The sequence below is a fragment of the Mustelus asterias genome, unplaced genomic scaffold, assembly GCF_964213995.1.
Source record: "Mustelus asterias unplaced genomic scaffold, sMusAst1.hap1.1 HAP1_SCAFFOLD_124, whole genome shotgun sequence".
Taxonomy (NCBI): Eukaryota; Metazoa; Chordata; class Chondrichthyes; order Carcharhiniformes; family Triakidae; genus Mustelus; species Mustelus asterias.
The window spans coordinates 288,328-307,442 of record NW_027590162.1 but is presented as its reverse complement, the minus strand read 5'-3'; the positions used below and the strand labels follow the sequence as shown (position 1 = coordinate 307,442).

Genomic DNA, 19,115 nt, shown 5'->3' with positions numbered 1-19,115 from the left:
GTGGTTTTTGAAGAAGTGACCAAAATGGTTGACGAAGGAAGGGCCGTGGATGTCGTCTATATGGACTTTAGTAAAGCATTTGACAAAGTCCCTCATGGTAGGCGAGTGAAAAAGGTTGGATCCCATGGGATAAAGGGGGAGGTGGCTAGATGGGTGGAGAACTGGCTTTGTCATAGAAAGAAGTTTAACAACACCAGGTTAAAGTCCAACAGGTTTATTTGGTAGCAAAAGCCACACAAGCTTTCGAGGCTCTGAGCCCCTTCTTCAGGTGAGTGGGAATTCTGTTCACAAACAGAACTTATAAGACACAGACTCAATTTACATGAATTCATGTAAATTGAGTCTGTGTCTTATAAGTTCTGTTTGTGAACAGAATTCCCACTCACCTGAAGAAGGGGCTCAGAGCCTCGAAAGCTTGTGTGGCTTTTGCTACCAAATAAACCTGTTGGACTTTAACCTGGTGTTGTTAAACTTCTTACTGTGTTTACCCCAGTCCAACGCCGGCATCTCCACATCATGTTTGTCATAGAAGACAGAGGGTGGTAGTGGAAGGGTCTTTTTCCGGCTGGAGGCCTGTGACTAGTGGTGTACCGCAGGGCTCTGTATTGGGACCTCTGCTGTTTGTGATTTATATAAATGATCTGGAAGAAGGAGTAACTGGGGTGATCAGTAAGTTTGCGGACGACACAAAACTGGCAGGACTTGCAGATAGTGAGGAACATTGTCAGAGGCTACAGAAGGATATAGATAGGCTGGAAATTTGGGCAAGGAAATGGCAGATGGAGTTCAATCCTGATAAATGCGAAGTGATGCATTTTGGTGGGAATAATGTAGGGAGGAGCTACACGATAAATGGAAGAACCATAAAGGGTGTAGAGACGCAGAGGGACCTGGGTGTGCAAGTCCACAGATCTTTGAAGGTGACGTCACAGGTGGAGAAGGTGGTGAAGAAGGCATATGGCATGCTTGCCTTTATAGGACGGGGCATAGAGTATAAGAGTTGGGGCCTGATGTTGCAGATGTATAGAACGTTGGTTCGGCCGCATTTGGAATACTGCGTCCAGTTCTGGTCGCCACACTACCAGAAGGATGTGGAGGCTTTGGAGAGAGTACAGAGGAGGTTTACCAGGATGTTGCCTGGTATGGAGGGGCTTGGTTATGAGGAGAGATTGGGGAAACTGAGTTTGTTCTCCTTGGAAAGACGGAGGATGAGGGGAGACTTAATAGAGGTGTATAAAATTATGAAAGGCATAGATAGGGTGGACGGTGGGAAGCTTTTCCCCGGGTCGGTGGTGACGTTCACGAGGGGTCATAGGTTCAAGGTGAAGGGGGGGAGGTTTAACACAGATATCAGAAGGACATATTTCACACAGAGGGTCGTGGGGGCCTGGAATGTGTTGCCGGGCAAGGTGGTGGAGGCGGACACACTGGGAACGTTTAAGACTTATCTAGACAGCTATATGAACAGAGTGGGAATGGAGGGATACAAAAGAGTGGTCTAGTTTGGACCAGGGAGCGGCACGGGCTAAGTGTTCCTTGTTTCTCGTTTCAAGGCTTCATTCTATGATCATCTTGCTGGTGCCAGTACAGAGCGAGACTGCGGATAGTTGGGAACCTGTCTCGGGGGCAGGGAATTCATATGGTGTTCGTGGAAGTGGAAATGACTAGGGTTGGGAAGCATTTTCCGATCAGGGCCAGTGTGATCTCCTGGACTCGTTTCGATCGCCTCAGGGGGTCGGAGAAGAATTTCCTAGATTTTTTTTCCCCATATTGGCCCTGGGGTTTTCACTCTGGGTTTTCGCCTCTCCCTGGAGATCACATGGTCTGGAATAGGGGGGTGGGGGTGAGTTAATAGGTTGTGATGAACAAAGCATCGTAGCTGTGAGGGACAGCTCGGTGGATAGGATATTGGTATGTAGATAGGCTGGAAAATTGGGCGGGGATCCTGGATTCAGGATTCAATCCTGGACCGGGGAGCGGCACGGGCTTGGAGGGCCGAAGGGCCTGTTCCTGTGCTGTATTGTTCTTTGTTCTTTGTTCTTTCACACCGGCTTCAGGGAGACACAGAGAAGCGACTGATTTCTGATCCTTTCCCCCGAAAACGGCGGCGAATTTTACAAGCGACAGGAGAGGGGAAATCTGAATGGGCTGGAGAGCAGAGGGACAGGGATCGAGTGGAACAGCGTGAGATTCTGGGAATGAACAGCCCAGAGAGCGGGAAAAGGCTCTAAAGCACTAAGTCGGGGGAGATAGACTTCAAATCTTCAATGTTTCTGGGAATTATCTTATTTAGGACGGAATGAAGACTTATTTTATACAAACGGTTATTTCCTGCACAGAAAACGGCGGAATTTCTGAAAGGGGCGGTTAAGAAAACAACTGAACCAATCAGAACCTGAGGTACAGACATTAATTCGCTGGTCACAGTTTGATTGAAACTTCCTGGGCCAATTCCCGCTGGGGGCGGTCCCTCACAGAGTTTAAAAAGGCGGATGCAGCGCAGACTCTGTATTAACAGTTTGTGTCTCAGATTGTGCTGCATCCGTTCAGAAAATGGCCAGGACCAAGCAGACAGCGCGCAAATCGACCGGAGGGAAAGCTCCTCGCAAACAGCTGGCTACCAAAGCTGCCCGGAAGAGCGCTCCAGCCACGGGCGGAGTGAAGAAGCCTCATCGCTACAGACCCGGCACTGTGGCTCTGAGGGAGATCCGCCGCTACCAGAAATCCACCGAGCTGCTGATCCGCAAACTGCCCTTCCAGCGCCTGGTGCGAGAGATCGCTCAGGACTTCAAGACAGACCTGCGCTTCCAGAGCTCGGCCGTCATGGCCCTGCAGGAGGCCAGCGAGGCTTACCTGGTGGGGCTCTTTGAGGACACCAACCTGTGCGCCATCCACGCCAAGCGAGTCACCATCATGCCCAAAGACATCCAGCTGGCCCGCCGCATCCGCGGGGAACGCGCCTAAAACCCGACCTCGGCACCAAGTACAACAACGGCTCTTTTAAGAGCCACCAAATCGGCAAATGAAAGAGCTGCGATCTCCTGTTAACGATTCTAGTGTTTGAATTCCCAGGACAGAATATTCCCAGGACTCCAAAACTGAAACCTCTCAATGTTACAATTAACCCTCCGTTGCATTGAGGTCACTCATAACTCCAAACCTTTGATGGTTAGAGTAAAAACGATGCCGTTAACAGTTCTACCGCAATTCAATTTTAAAGTAGTTTTATTAAACCTGCGATCGTTTCAGTTTCCGAGCAATAATTCCGCAAATCCACTTTCTCCGCACGTGTTTCGAGTCGCAGCGAGTATTGAAAATTGCGTCAATTAGGTTCAGAATATGAAGCATGTCTCAAACAGGAGCCCACTCACACAAGTATAGCCATTGCAGAAACGCTTGCACATTCGCATAGACAATAATTAACACTTTTCCAGATCGAGTGACTGACTTTGAAAACCGATGGGCTGCAGATGAATATCCTCGCAGATTATCACATTTTAAAGCAATTATATTTGAAATAGGATCATTTCCGTTCACTGGGATGGTTTCCCCGATAAACAGCAGCAACTTGCATTAAAATACTGTCTGTGTCAATCGTACGGATTGATAGAACAAAGCGGGAAACAGCTGTACTGTGAATAGCAGTGCAGAAACTGACCGATAGACACCAGCTCGCCCTTTTTCAGATAAAGTGAGTGGCTCTGAAAAGAGCCTTTGGGTTATCAGATTAAAGAATGGTCGCTTCACTTGCTCTTCGCGGACCCAGCGCTGCTTTTCTTGGGCAGCAGCACGGCCTGGATATTAGGCAGCACCCCGCCCTGAGCGATGGTCACTCCTCCCAGCAGCTTGTTGAGCTCCTCGTCGTTGCGGACGGCCAGCTGCAGGTGTCTGGGGATGATGCGGTCTTCTTGTTGTCCCGGGCCGCGTTCCCGGCCAGCTCCAGGATTTCAGCGGTCAGATACTCGAGCACAGCAGCCAGATAGACCGGGGCTCCGGCACCCACACGCTCAGCATAGTTGCCCTTTCTCAGGAGCCTGTGAACACGGCCAACCGGGAACTGCAGTCCAGCCCGGGAGGAGCGAGACTTGGCCTTGGCCCGAGCTTTCCCGCCGCTCTTTCCTCTTCCAGACATTTTTTTGTACTTTTCCAATTCAATCAAATTCAATTCAGAGTCTCAACAAGTTGAGACATTTCCGACCAAATTACCCTGTCCTGGGCTCGATCTACATGAGCCAAGCTGAATGGAGTTGGGGGAGGTTCCTCCTCCAAGGCTTGAGCTCATTTGCATCTTAGCCAAAAGGCCGAGATGCCGCTTTTAAAAATTGCTTCATATGAAACATATGAAGCTTCAATGTAACCTCATGACCTCAACCAAGTGCAGCATCCAATCCATACTACACTTGATCTTAGCCAAAAGGCCGAGAAGCGATTGAAAAGATGTGCGGGTTAGGTGGATTGGCCGTGCTAAATTGCCCCTTAGTGTCCCGGGATGCATAGTTTAGATGGATTTGCGGGATAACTATGTGGGGTTACGGGGATAGTTACGGGGTTACGGTGGATAGTTAGAGATTCTGTAGATCGTTGAACAAGGAAAGAGTTAGCAGAGTGAGCACTGGTTCTATAGAAAGTGCAACTGGGGGATTGATAATGGAAAACAGGGTATTGGCAAATGTATTTTTCATTGGTGTTCACTGTAGAGGATACAAGTAACATCCCAGAAATAGCTGGAAACCAGCAAATGGAAGGGAGGGAGGAACACAGGAAAATTCCAATCAACAGGGAAAGTGGTATTGAGCAAATTGTCGGGTCGACAGGCTGACAAATTCCTGGGTCCGGATGGACTTCTCGTGAAGGACATGAAAGAAGTGGTGAAAGAGATAGTTGATGCATTTGTTTTAATTTTGCAAAATTCCCTGGCTTTGGAGAATGTTCCATTAGGTTGAAATATAACAAATGTAATACCATAGAACCATAGAAAATTACAGCTCAGAAACAGGCCTTTTGGCCCTTCTTGTCTGTGCCGAACCATTTTATGCCTAGTCCCACTGACCTACACTTGGACCATATCCCTCCACACCCCTCTCATCCATGAACCCGTCCAAGTTTTCTTAAATGTTAAAAGTGACCCCGCATTTACCACTTTATCCGGCAGCTCATTCCACACTCCCACCACACTCTGCGTGAAGAAGCCCCCCCTAATATTCCCTTTAAACTTTTCTCCTTTCACCCTTAACCCATGCCCTCTGGTTTTTCTCTCCCCTAGCCTCAGCGGAAAAAGCCTGCTTGCATTCACTCTATCTATACCCATCAAAATCTTATACACCTCTATCAAATCTCCCCTCAATCTTCTACGCTCCAGGGAATAAAGTCCCAACCTATTCAATCTCTCTCTGTAACTCAGCTTCTCAAGTCCCGGCAACATCCTTGTGAACCTTCTCTGCACTCTTTCAATCTTATTTACATCCTTCCTGTAACTAGGTGACCAAAACTGTACACAATACTCCAAATTCGGTCTCACCAATGCCTTATATAACCTTACCATAACACTCCAACTTTTATACTCGATACTCCGATTTATAAAGGCCAATGTACCAAAGGCACTCTTTACGACCCTATCCACCTGTGACGTCACTTTTAGGGAACTCTGTACCTGTATTCCCAGATCCCTCTGATCAACTGCACTCTTCAGAGTCCTACCATTTACCCTGTACGTTCTACTTTGGTTTGTCCTTCCAAAGCGCAATATCTCACACTTGGCTGCGTTAAATTCCATTCGCCATTTTTCAGCCCATTTTTCTAGTTGGTCCAAATCCCTCTGCAAGCTTTGAAAACCTTCCTCACTGTCCACTACACCTCCAATCTTTGTATCATCAGCAAACTTGCCGATCCAATTTACCACATTATCATCCAGATCATTGATATAGATGACAAACAACAATGGACCCAACACCGATCCCTGCGGCACACCACTAGTCACAGGCCTCCACTCAGAGAAGCAATCCTCCACAACCACTCTCTGGCTTCTTCCATTGAGCCAGTGTCTAATCCAATTTACTACCTCCCCATGTATACCCAGCGACTGAACCTTCCTAACTAACCTCCCATGAGGGACCTTGTCAAAGGCCTTGCTGAAATCCAGGTAGACAACATCCACCGCCTTCCCTTCATCCACTTTCCTGGTAACCTCCTCGAAAAACTCTAATAGATTGGTCAAACATGACCTACCACGCACAAAGCCATGTTGACTCTCCCTAATAAGTCCCTGTCTATCCAAATATTTGTAGATCCTATCCCTTATCACACCTTCCAATAACTTGCCCACCACCGACGTGAAACTTACTGGCCGATAATACTACCTTGATTCAAAAAGGGATGGAGACAGAAAGCAGGAAACTACAGGCTGTTAGCCTAACAGCTGTCATCGGGAAAATGTTAGAAGCCATTCTGAAAGGTATTACAGATATTACAACTTGGAAAAAATACAAGGCAATCAGGCAGAGTCAATATGGTTTTCTGAAAGGGAAATCATGTTTAACTAAATTATTGGAGTTTTTTGAAAGAGGCCCATGTGCTGTGAATGGGGAACCGGTGGATGTCCTGTTCTTACATTTCCAGAAGACATTTGCCAAAGTGCCAGATTAAAGATTATTGTGTAAAATAAACATTCATGGTTTTGGGCGTATCATTTTGGCATGGATTGATGGTTGGCTAGCTAACAGGTCAAAAAGAGTTAGCACAAATGGTTCTTTTTCTGGGTGGCAGGATCTGATGAGTGGTGTATTCATGCTGGGGCTACAAATTGTTACAATTTATAAAAATTGCTTGGGTGAAGGGACTGAAGGTACCGTTGCTAAATTTGCTGACAGCATAAAGATAGATGAGAAATTAATTGTGAAGTATACGTAAGGAGGCTTCAAAAGGAAACAGATAGATTAAGTGAGGGCAAAATGTGGCAAATGAGGCAAATTGCGAGGATAAAACAGTGGTTGACAAATGGGAGACTTTCAAAGTTGAGTTGAATGGGATGCCAGCCAGGTACATAGCCACCAGACACACATATGCGGTGTCCAAAGCTGGAGTATCCTGGATGTCTGAGGTTATTGACGAGAAAATAAGGAAGAAAAAAGAGGCATATGATGCATGCTGGAATAATAATAGCAATAGAAATCATGAAAAACAGCTCAAAATGCAGGAGAGGGGCTAAGGCTGGAATAATGAAGAGGAAGCATGAGGAAATGTTAGCAGGCTGCGCTAATACAAATCATAACATCTTCTTCAAACATATTAATTGTAAAGGATTAGTGAAGGACAGAGTGGGGTTCATAAGGGCCAAGCAGGGTAAACTGCTCACTGCAGCAGAGGGTATGGCAGAGATAGTAAATAAGTACTGTACTTCTGGCTTTACCAAATTAGACAATGTGACAATGGCCCAGTTGAAAATGTATGTGTTGATTAACTGAGCTTCATAGTGAGTGTGTGGAATTAACTCTCTCTCAATCGATCATTGTGTGTGGGTGCGGAATTAACCCTGTCTCAATCTATTCGTGTGTGTCAGTGTTGAATTAACTCTCTCTCAATCTATGAGAGAGTGTGGAATTAATTCTCAATCGATCATTGTGTGAGAGTGTGGAAGTAACTCTCAATCTTTTATTGTGTGAGAGTGTGGAATTAACGGTCCCTCAATCTATTACTTGTATGAATGTGGAATTAACTGTCTCTCAATCTATTACTCAATGTCACTGTGGAATTAACTCTCAATCTGTTACATTGTGTGAATGTGGAATTGACTCTCTCTCAATCAATTACCGTGTGTCAGTGTGGAATTATATCTCAATCTATTACTGTGTCCGAGCGGGGAATTAACTCTCCCTCAATCTTTTACTGTGTGCCAGTATTGAATTAACTCTCTCTGAATCTATTACTGTGTTTGAATGTGGAATTAACTCCCTCTCAATCTATCATTGCGTGTGAGTGTAGAATTAACCTTCTCTCAATTACTGTGCATGTGTGGAATTATCTCTCTTTCAATCAATTACTGTGTGTGTGTGGAATTAACTCAATCTATTACTGTCTGACTGTGGAATTAACTCTCACTCAATCTATTACCGTGTGAGAGTGCGGAAATAACTCTCTCTCAATCTGTTAAAGTGTCAGCGTGGAATTAACTCTCTCTATCTGTTACTGTGTCCATGTGCAATTAACTCTCAATCTACTTTTGTGTTCGTGTGTGGAATTAACTCCCTCTCAATCTATTACTGTGTGTACGTGTGGAATTAACTCTCTGTCAATCTGTTGCTGTGTGAGAGCATGGAATTAATTCTCAATCTATTCCTGTGTGTGAATGTGGAATTGACTCTCTCTCAATATATTACAGTGAGTGAGTGTTGAATTAGCTCTCTCTCAATCTATTGCTGTGTGTCAGTGTGGAATTAACCCTCTCTCAATCTATTACTGTGTGTCAGTGTCCAATTAACTGTCTCAATCTATTACGGTGTGACACAGTAATGGATTGAGAGAGAGTTCATTGCACTGTCACACCGTAATAGATCGAGACAGTTAATTGGACACTGACACACAGTAATAGATTGAGAGGGGGTTAATTCCACACTGACACACAGCAATACATTGAGAGTTAATTCCACACTGACACACAGTAATGGATTGAGAGAGAGTTCATTGCACTGTGTTAGTGAGGAATTAACTCTCTCTCAATCCATTCGTGAGTGTCAGTGTGTAGTTAAAACTCTCTCAATCAATTACTATGTGTGAGCGTGGAATTAACTCCCAATCTATTACTGTGTGTGAATGTGGAATTGACTCTCTCTCAATATATTACAGTGTGAGAGTGTGGAATTATCTCTCTCAATCTATTACTGTGTGGGAATGTGCAATTATCTCTCTCTCAATCTATTTGTGTGTGTCCATGTGGAATTAACTCTCTCTCAATCTATTGCTGTGTGTCAGTGTGGAATTAACTCTCTCTCAATCTATTACTGTGCATGAATGTGGAATTAACTCTCTCTCAATCTATTGCTGTGTGTCAGTGTGGAATTAACTGTCTCAACCTATTACGGTGTGACAGTGCAACTAACTCTCTCGCAATCTATTGTGTGTCAGTATGGAATTAACCCACTCTCAACCTATTAATCTGTGTGTGTGTGTGGAATTAACTCTCAATCTGTTACAGTGTGAGAGTGTGGAAATAACTCTCTCTGATCTATTACTGTGCGTTACTGTGGAATTAACTCTCCCTCGATCTATTACAGTGTGTCAGTGTGGAATTAACTCTCTCAATCTATTATTGTGTGTGAGCGTGGAATTAACTCTGTCTCAATCTATTATTGTGTGTCAGTGTGGAATTAACTCTCTCCCAATCTATTACTGTGTGTCAGTGGGGAATTAACTCTGCATCTATTCCTGTGTGTGAATGTGGAATTAACTCTCTCCCAATCTATTACAGTGTCAGTGTGGAATTAACTCTGTCTCAATCTATGACTGTGTGAGAGTGTGGAATTGACTAGCTCTCATTCTAGTATCGTGTGTGTGGAATTAACTCTCTCTCAATTTATTACTGTGTGTGAGCGTGGAATTAATTCGCAATCTATTCCTGTGTGTCAGTGTGGAATTAATTCTCTCTCAATCTATTACTGAGAGAGAGCTTGGAATTAACTCCCAATCTATTAATGTGCATGAATGTGGAATTAACTCTCTCTCAATCTATTGCTGTGTGTCAGTGTGGAATTAACTCTCTCTCAATCTATTGCTGTGTCAGTGTGGAATTAACTCTCTCTCAATCTATTGCTGTGTCAGTGTGGAATTAACTCTCTCTCAATCTATTGCTGTGTGTCAGTGTGGAATTAACTCTCTCTCAATCTATTGCTGTGTGTCAGTGTGGAATTAACTCTCTCTCAATCTATTGCTGTGTGTCAGTGTGGAATTAACTCTCTCTCAATCTATTAGTGTGTGTCAATGTGGAATTAACTCTCTCTCAATCTATTGCTGTGTGTCAGTGTGGAATTAACTCTCTCTCAATCTATTGCTGTGTGTCAGTGTGGAATTAACTCTCTCTCAATCTATTAGTGTGTGTCAATGTGGAATTAACTCTCTCTCAATCTATTGCTGTGTCAGTGTGGAATTAACTCTCTCTCAATCTATTGCTGTGTCAGTGTGGAATTAACTCTCTCTCAATCTATTGCTGTGTGTCAGTGTGGAATTAACTCTCTCTCAATCTATTGCTGTGTGTCAGTGTGGAATTAATTCTCTCTCAATCTATTACTGAGAGAGAGCTTGGAATTAACTCCCAATCTATTAATGTGCATGAATGTGGAATTAACTCTCTCTCAATCTATTGCTGTGTGTCAGTGTGGAATTAACTCTCTCTCAATCTATTGCTGTGTCAGTGTGGAATTAACTCTCTCTCAATCTATTGCTGTGTGTCAGTGTGGAATTAACTCTCTCTCAATCTATTGCTGTGTGTCAGTGTGGAATTAACTCTCTCTCAATCTATTAGTGTGTGTCAATGTGGAATTAACTCTCTCTCAATCTATTGCTGTGTGTGTGTGTGGAATTAACTCTCTCTCAATCAATTGCTGTGTGTCTGTGTGGAATTAAGAACAAAGAACAAGGAAAATTACAGCACAGGAACATGCCCTTCGGCCCTGCACTGACCTTGCTGCCCAACTGAAATAAAACCCCCGACCCTTCCAGGGACCATATCCCGCTATTCCCATCCTATTCGTGTATTTGTCCAGACGCCCCTTAAAACTCACTATTGTATCTGCTTCAACCACCTTCCCCGGCAGTGAGTTCCAGGCACCCACCACCCTCTGTGTAAAAAACTTGCCTCATACATCTCCTTTAAACCTTGCCCCTCGCACCTTAAACCGATGCCCCCCCAGTAATTGACTCTTCCACCATTGGAAAAAGCTTCTGACTATCCACTCTGTCCATGCCCCTCATAATCTTGTAGCCTTCCATCAGGTCGCCGCTCAACCTCTGTCGTTCCAGAGAGAACAAACCAAGTTTCTCCAACCTCTCCTCACAGCTAATATCCTCCATACCAGCCAACATCCTGGTAAGTCTTTGCTGTACCCTCACCAAAGTCTCCACATCCTTCTGGGAGTGTGGCGACCAGAATTGAACACTATATTCCAAATGCAGCCTAACTAAGATTCTATAAAGCTGCAACATGACTTGCCAATTTTTAAACTCAATCCCCCGCCGACGAAGGCAAGCATGCCGTATGCCTTCTTGACTACCTTCTCCACCTGCATTGCCACTTTCAGTGACCTGTGTACCTGTTCACCCAGGTCCCTTTGCCTATCAATACTCCTAAGGGTTCTGCCATTGACTGTATATTTCCTATCTGTATTAGACCATCCAAAATGCATTAATTCACATTTGTCCGGATTAAACTCCATCTGCCATCTCTCTGTCCAAGCCCCCAACCTATCTATATCCTGCTGTATCCTCTGATGGTGCTCATCGCTATCTGCAAATCCACCAACCTTTGTGTTGTTCGCAAACTAACTAATCAAACCAGTTGCATTTTCCTCCAAATCAGTTATATATATATTACGAACAGCAAAGGTCCCAGCACTGATCCCTGAGGAACGCCAAATGTCACAGTCCTCCATTCAGAATCGCACCCTTCCACTGCTACCCTCTGTCTTCTAAGACCAAGCCAGATCTGTATCCACCTTGCCAGCTCACCTCTGATCCCATGCGACTTCACCTTCTGCACCATTCTGCCATGAGGGACCTTGTCAAAGGCCTTACTGAAGTCCTTGTAGACAACATCCACTGCCCTACCCTCATCAACCATCTTCGTCACTTCCTCGAAAAACTCGATCAAGTTAGTGAGACATGACCAGCCCTTCACAAAACCATATTGCCTCTCGCAAATACATCCACTAATTTCCAAGTGGCAGTAAATCCTGCAGCCAGTGAGGATACAAAAATTTCTCTCAAGGTCCCAGCAATTTCCTCCCTTGCCTCTCCCAGTATTTTGGGGTATATCCCATCAGGCCCTGGGGACTTGTCTACCTTAATATTCCTCAAGAACCCCAACAATTGATCTCAACATGATTCAAACTATCGACACACCCTTTCCCAGATTCATCATCCACCAAGTCCTTCTCTTTGGTGAATACTGACACAATGAACTCATTGAATACCTCACCCATTTCCTCTGGCTCCACGCATAGATTTCCTCCTTTGTCCTTGAGTGGGCCAACCCTCTCCCTGGCTATCCTCTTGCTCTTTATATATGTATAAAAAGCCTTGGTATTTTCCTTAATCCTGCTGGGCAATGATTTTTTGTGACCCCGTTTAGCCCTATATTAACTCTCTCTCCGATCTATTACTGTGTACCAGTGTGGAATTAACTCTCAATCTATTACTATGTGTGTGGAATTAACTCTCCCTCAATCTATTACAGTGTCAGCGTGGAATTAACTCTCTCTCTCTATCTATTATTGTGTCCGTGTGCAATTAACTCTCTCAATCTATTTTTGTGTCCAAGTGTGGAATTAACTCTCTCAATTTATTACTGTGTGAAAGTGTGGAATTAACTCTCTCTCAATCTATTACTGTGTGTGAGCATTGAATTAACTCACTCTCAATCTATCCCTGTGTCAGTGTGGAATTCACTCTCTCGCGATCTATTACTGTGTGTACGTGTGGAATTAACTCCCTCTCAATCTGTTGCTGTGTGAGAGCATGGAATTAACTCTCAATTTATTACTGTGTGTGAATGTGGAATTGACTCTCTCTCAATCTATTACGGTGTGAGAATGTAGAATTAACTCTCTCTCAATCTATTTCAGTGTCAGTGTGGAATTAACTCTTTCTGAATCCATTACTGTGTGGGAACATAGAATAACTCCCTCTCAATCTAATGCTGTGTGGGGGTGTGGAATTAACTCTCTCTCAATCGATTAGTGTGTCTGAATGTGGAATTAACTCTCTCTCAATCTATTACTGTGCATGAGTGTGGAATTAACATTTTCTCAATCTATTACTGTGAGAGAGTGTGGAATTAACGCTGTCAGCCATTCTCTGTTCATGTGTTTCAGTATGGAATTAAATCAGTTCATCTATATTAGTGAATGCGAGGATGGAATTAAATCTGTATTTGTTATTCACTATTACTGAATGTGAATGGGACATTAACTCTCTGTTCATCGCTGTTATAGCATGTGAGAGTGGAATTAACTGTCAGTCTTGGTTATTGTGTATGAATGTAGCATTAACTCTTGCTCAGTAGAATTGAATGTGTAATTAACTCTGGCTGTGTTACTGTATGTTAGTGTGGAATTGATTCTCTATCCTTTAATCACCATCACTGTATTTATGTTTGGAATTACCGTTGTGGCAATCTCTGTTACTGCATCTGAATGTGTAATTCACTCCCTATCTATCAATAATAATGTGTGAAATTACTTCACTGTCTGTCAGTCTCTGTTACTGCATGGAAGTGGGTCACTGTCAGCTTAGCAAACTGCTGCTTGCAGAGAGCCACATGGATCAGTGCTGGGTTCTCAGCTATTTACAATCTATACTAATGGCCCAGATGAAGGGACAGACCATCACCAAATTTTCAGACAATACATAAATAGGTGGGGAAGTAGGTTGTGAGGAGGACACAGAGTCTGTAAGGAGATATAGCGAGGTTAAGTGAATGGACACAAATTTGTCAGGTAGGATACAATGTAGGAAAATGTGAGGCTTTCCACTTCAGTGGGAAGGATGGGAAGGCAGAACATTATTTAAATAGAGGGGTAGATACAGCAGATTGACCCAGAAAAGGAGGAAATAACTCTAATTATAAGTACATATGTGGAGTATCAAAGTAGGGAAGTGTTGCTACAAATACATGATATTGCTGAGTTTAAAGGTTTTCTCTGATTTAAAGAGGTAAATACTTGTATTGGAGGCAGTGAAGATTCACTCGGCTGATTGCTGAGATGAAGGAGTTATCTTATGAGGAAAGTTCAATCAAGTTGAGCCGATCTCATAGAAGTTGAGAAGAATGAGAGATGATCAGATTGAAACATTGAAGGATCTGAGGGAATTGGACAGGGTAGATATCGAGAGGAATGTTTTCATTTGTGGACAAAATTAAAACTAGAGGACACAGTTAAAAATAAAGTATGCCCCACTTTAGATGGAGATGAGAAGAAATTTCTCCTCTCAAAATGTCCTTAATTTGTGGAATTTAACAGATTCCATCCTAAGTTAGAAAGAGTTTTGATCTACAGGAGAGACAAGGGTTATGGGGCAGGCAATTAAATGGAGTTGAGGCCATAATCACATTAACCATGATCTTACCGAATGGTGGGGGAACCCTAAAGAACAAACTGCCTTCTGCTGCTCCTGCTTCTTATGTTCTGATTTGATGTCAATGTGGGACTAACTCTCTGTTAGGCTCTGTTCCAGTATTTCAGTGTGAAATTAACTCAAGCTTGATACTGCATATGAGTGCAGAACTGATTTGCTGTCGATTATTTATTCTATATGAGAGTGCAATGTCTCTGCCAGTCTCTGTTCCTGTACAGGAAACTTTGATGAGAAATGTTTGGGCTCGACTGGTCTCAAATGTACTCAGGGTTAAACCCATCAGCTTTTCCTCCATCAACACTCCAGTTCAAAGCCAGCCAACAAGAACGTACCTTCACAGAACATCCACCCTCATTCCAAAGGGGCCTTCATTTGTCTATTTCAGGCCTCAGTTTTCTGAACAGCTGCAATATTTCACCGGTAAAATCATGTGGATACTGAACATCTGAAACAAAGTGAAAATTCTGGAATGACTCAACAGGTCAGGCAGGTCAGAGAGAAACAGAGTTCATGTTTCAGCTCTCTGACAATTGGCTTGCATTAAAACACGTACTGATGTCTGTGAATGTCAGCAGCCATTAATTCCCACATGAGGAATTAATGGTGCAGTGGAATTGTCACTGGACCATGATCCAGAGTAATGCAATGGGACCTGAATATCACCACAACAGAGTGACATTTGAGCTCAATAAACAACTGGAAATAAAAGGTCTAATGATGGCCATGTCGTAAAAACCCACTTGATTCACTGATGTCCCTTTAGGCAAGCAAATCTGCCCACATGACCTCTTCTGGCCTACATGTGACTCCAACCACACAGCAATGTGTTTGACTCTTAAATGCCCTCTGAAATGGCCTAACAAGCCACTTAGTTCAAAGGTAATTAGTGCAATGAATGCTGGCCAAGTCAGTGACGCACACATTACATGAATGAATAAAAATAATTATCTGCACCCAGAAAGCGCTCTATCCAACACACTGACTTGCCCAGGCACTGAGAGTGGGCATGCTCCCCAGGGGCAGCCGCGGGGCAATCGGTGCTGGAACTTTCCTCACTGCCACTTGTCTCCCATTCCACCAAGCTGCCTGTGTCCTTTTGAAGTTTCCCACTTTCCTCCTCACAGTTGCCAATGCCTCCAAGTTTGGTGGCGTGTGGAAATGTTGAGCTTGTGTCCTGTACGCCAAGGTGTGTGTCATTAATATATATCAGGAAGAGCAGGGCTCCGAACACCGAGCCCTGGGGAACTCCACTGGAAACCTTCCTCCAGTCTGAGAAACAACCATTAACCACTGCTCTCGGTTTCCTCTCACTCACACTGTTCCATATGGGGCGGTGAGGATGGCCTCGCTGCATCATCCGCTTCATGGTGCCGCTCCCTCGCCGCACGTCCGCCGAGCCCGGCGGCTCTGATTCGGGCTCTGAGAGCCGCTGAGACTCACGTTGTTGCGCGTGCACAGTTCAGCTCAGCTTCCGCTCCGGGGCGGAGCCTCCTGACGCCTGCGCAGTGCGGATCATTCTGAATGAGATAGACCGTATTCACGCTCGCGGCGTATTGTGGGTTACACTGCCCACCATTTCATGGAATAATACAACATATCATAGAAATCATAGAAATCATAGAAACCCTACAGTGCAGAAAGAGGCCATTCGGCCCATCGAGTCTGCACCGACCACAATCCCACCCAGGCCCTACCCCCACATATTTACCCGCTAATCCCTCTAACAAAGAACAAAGAACAAAGAACAATACAGCACAGGAACAGGCCCTTCGGCCCTCCAAGACCGCGCCGCTCCCCGGTCCAGGATTGAATCCTGAATCCAGGATCCCCGCCCAATTTTCCAGCCTATCTACATACCAATATCCTATCCACCGAGCTGTCCCTCACAGCTACGATGCTTTGTTCATTACAACCTATTAACTCACCCCCACCCCCCTATTCCAGACCATGTGATCCCCAGGGAGAGGCGAAAACCCAGAGTGAAAAACCCCAGGGCCAATATGGGGAAAAGAAAATCTGGGAAATTCCTCTCCGACCCCCTGAGGCGATCGAAACGAGTCCAGGAGATCACAATGGCCCTGATCGGAAAATGCTTCCCAACCCTAGTCATTTCCACTTCCATGAACACCATATGAATTCCCTGCCCCCGAGACAGGTTCCCAACTATCCGCAGTCTCGCTCTGTACTGGCACCAGCAAGATGATCATAGAATGAAGCCTTGAAACGAGAAACAAGGAATAATTAGCCCGCGCCGCTCCCTGGTCCAAACTAGACCACTCTTTTGTATCCCTCCATTCCCACTCCGGTCATATAGCTGTCTAGATAAGTCTTAAACGTTCCCAGTGTGTCCGCCTCCACCACCTTGCCCGGCAACACATTCCAGGCCCCCACGACCCTCTGTGTGAAATATGTCCTTCTGATATCTGTGTTCAACCTCCCCCCCTTCAAAGAACAAAGAACAAAGAACAGTACAGCACAGGAAACAGGCCTTCGGCCCTCCAAGCCTGTGCCGCTCCTTGGTCCAACTAGACCAATCGTTTGTATCCCTCCATTCCCAGGCTGCTCATGTGACTATCCAGGTAAGTCTTAAACGATGTCAGCGTGCCTGCCTCCACCACCCTACTTGGCAGCGCATTCCAGGCCCCCACCACCCTCTGTGTAAAAAACGTCCCTCTGATGTCTGAGTTATACTTCGCCCCTCTCAGCTTGAGCCCGTGACCCCTCGTGATCGTCACCTCCGACCTGGGAAAAAGCTTCCCACTGTTCACCCTATCTATACCCTTCATAATCTTGTATACCTCTATTAGATCTCCCCTCATTCTCCGTCTTTCCAAGGAGAACAACCCCAGTCTACCCAATCTCTCCTCATAGCTAAGACCCTCCATACCAGGCAACATCCTGGTAAACCTTCTCTGCACTCTCTCCAATGCCTCCACGTCCTTCTGGTAGTGCGGCGACCAGAACTGGACGCAGTACTCCAAATGTGGCCTAACCAGCGTTCTATACAGCTGCATCATCAGACTCCAGCTTTTATACCCTATACCCCGTCCTATAAAGGCAAGCATACCATATGCCTTCTTCACCACCTTCTCCACCTGTGTTGCCACCTTCAAGGATTTGTGGACTTGCACACCTAGGTCCCTCTGTGTTTCTATACTCCTGATGACTCTGCCATTTATTGCATAACTCCTCCCTACATTATTTCTTCCAAAATGCATCACTTCGCATTTATCCGGATTAAATTCCATCTGCCACCTCTCCGCCCAATTTTCCAGCCTATCTATATCCTGCTGTATTGCCCGACAATGCTCTTCGCTATCTGCAATTCCAGCCATCTTTGTGTCATCCGCAAACTTGCTGATTACACCAGTTACACCTTCTTCCAAATCATTTATATATATCACAAATAGCAGAGGTCCCAGTACAGAGCCCTGCGGAACACCACTGGTCACAGACCTCCAGCCGGAAAAAGACCCTTCGACCACTACCCTCTGTCTCCTATGGCCAAGCCAGTTCTCCACCCATCGAGCCACTTCTCCTTGTATCCCATGAGCCTTAACCTTCTTAACCAACCTGCCATGTGGGACTTTGTCAAATGCCTTACTGAAATCCATATAGACGACATCCACGGCCCTTCCTTCATCAACCGTTTTTGTCACTTCCTCAAAAAACTCCACCAAATTTGTAAGGCACGACCTCCCTCTTACAAAACCATGCTGTCTGTCACTAATGAGATTGTTCCGTTCTAAATGCACATACATCCTGTCTCTAAGAATCCTCTCCAACAACTTCCCTACCACGGACGTCAAGCTCACCGGCCTATAATTTCCTGGGTTATCCCTGCTACCCTCCTTAAACAACGGGACCACTTTCGCTATCCTCCAATCCTCAGGGACCTCACCCGTGTCCAAAGAAGCAACAAAGATTTCCATCAGAGGCCAGCAATTTCCTCTCTCGTCTCCCTGAGCAGTCGAGGATAGATGCCATCAGGCCCTGGGGCTTTGTCAGTTTTAATGTTCCCTAAAAAACCTAACACTTCCTCTCTCGTAATGGAGATTTTCTCTAACGGGTCAACACCTCCCTCCGAGACATTCCCGGTTAACACGCCCCTCTCCTTCGTGAATACCGATGCAAAGTATTCATTTAGGATCTCCCCTATTCCCTTGGGTTCTAAGCATAATTCCCCTCCTTTGTCCCTGAGAGGTCCGATTTTCTCCCTGACAACTCTTTTGTTCCTAACGTATGAATAGAATGCCTTAGGATTCTCCTTAATCCTGCCTGCCAAGAACATCTCGTGCCCTCTTTTTGCCCTTCTAACTCCCCGTTTGAGATCTTTCCTACTCTCTCTGTATTCCTCCAGAGCTCCATCTGTTTTCAGTTGCCTGGACTTAACGTACGCCTCCCTTTTCATTTTAATCAGATCCTCAATTTCCCTGGTTATCCACGGCTCTCGAATCCTACCTTTCCTATCTTTCCTTTTTACAGGCACATGCCTATCTTGCAGCCTTATCAATAGTTCCTTAAAAGACTCCCACATGCCAGACGCGGACTTACCCTCGAACATCCTCTCCCAATCAACATCCACCAATTCCTGCCTAATCCGGCTCTTGTCAGCCTTCCCCCAATTTAGCACCCTGCCCGTAGGACAGCACTCATCCTTGTCCATTACTATCCTAAAGTTAACAGAGTTGTGGTCACTATTTGCCACATGTTCCCCTACCGAAACTTTGACGACCTGACCGGGCTCATTTCCCAGAACTAGGTCCAGTATAGCC

At 45.0% G+C, this 19,115-nt stretch overlaps 1 protein-coding gene and 1 pseudogene across 1 annotated transcript; one reads left to right on the top strand and one right to left on the bottom strand.

Annotated features, from left to right (window-relative positions):
• The first annotated feature begins 2,553 nt into the window (after positions 1–2,553).
• On the top strand, positions 2,554–2,964 carry LOC144484737 (histone H3). Its single transcript, XM_078203170.1, has one exon. The coding sequence runs from the start codon at positions 2,554–2,556 to the stop codon at positions 2,962–2,964; it is 411 nt and encodes a 136-aa protein (XP_078059296.1).
• A 1,256-nt stretch (positions 2,965–4,220) lies between these two features.
• On the bottom strand, positions 4,221–4,430 carry LOC144484738 (U2 spliceosomal RNA; annotated as a pseudogene).
• Between the last annotated feature and the right edge of the window lie 14,685 nt (positions 4,431–19,115).

Coding starts and splice junctions, on each gene's coding strand:
- LOC144484737 (XM_078203170.1), top strand. CDS start 2,554: ATGGCCAGGACCAAGCAGACAGCGCGCAAATCGACCGGAGGGAAAGCT.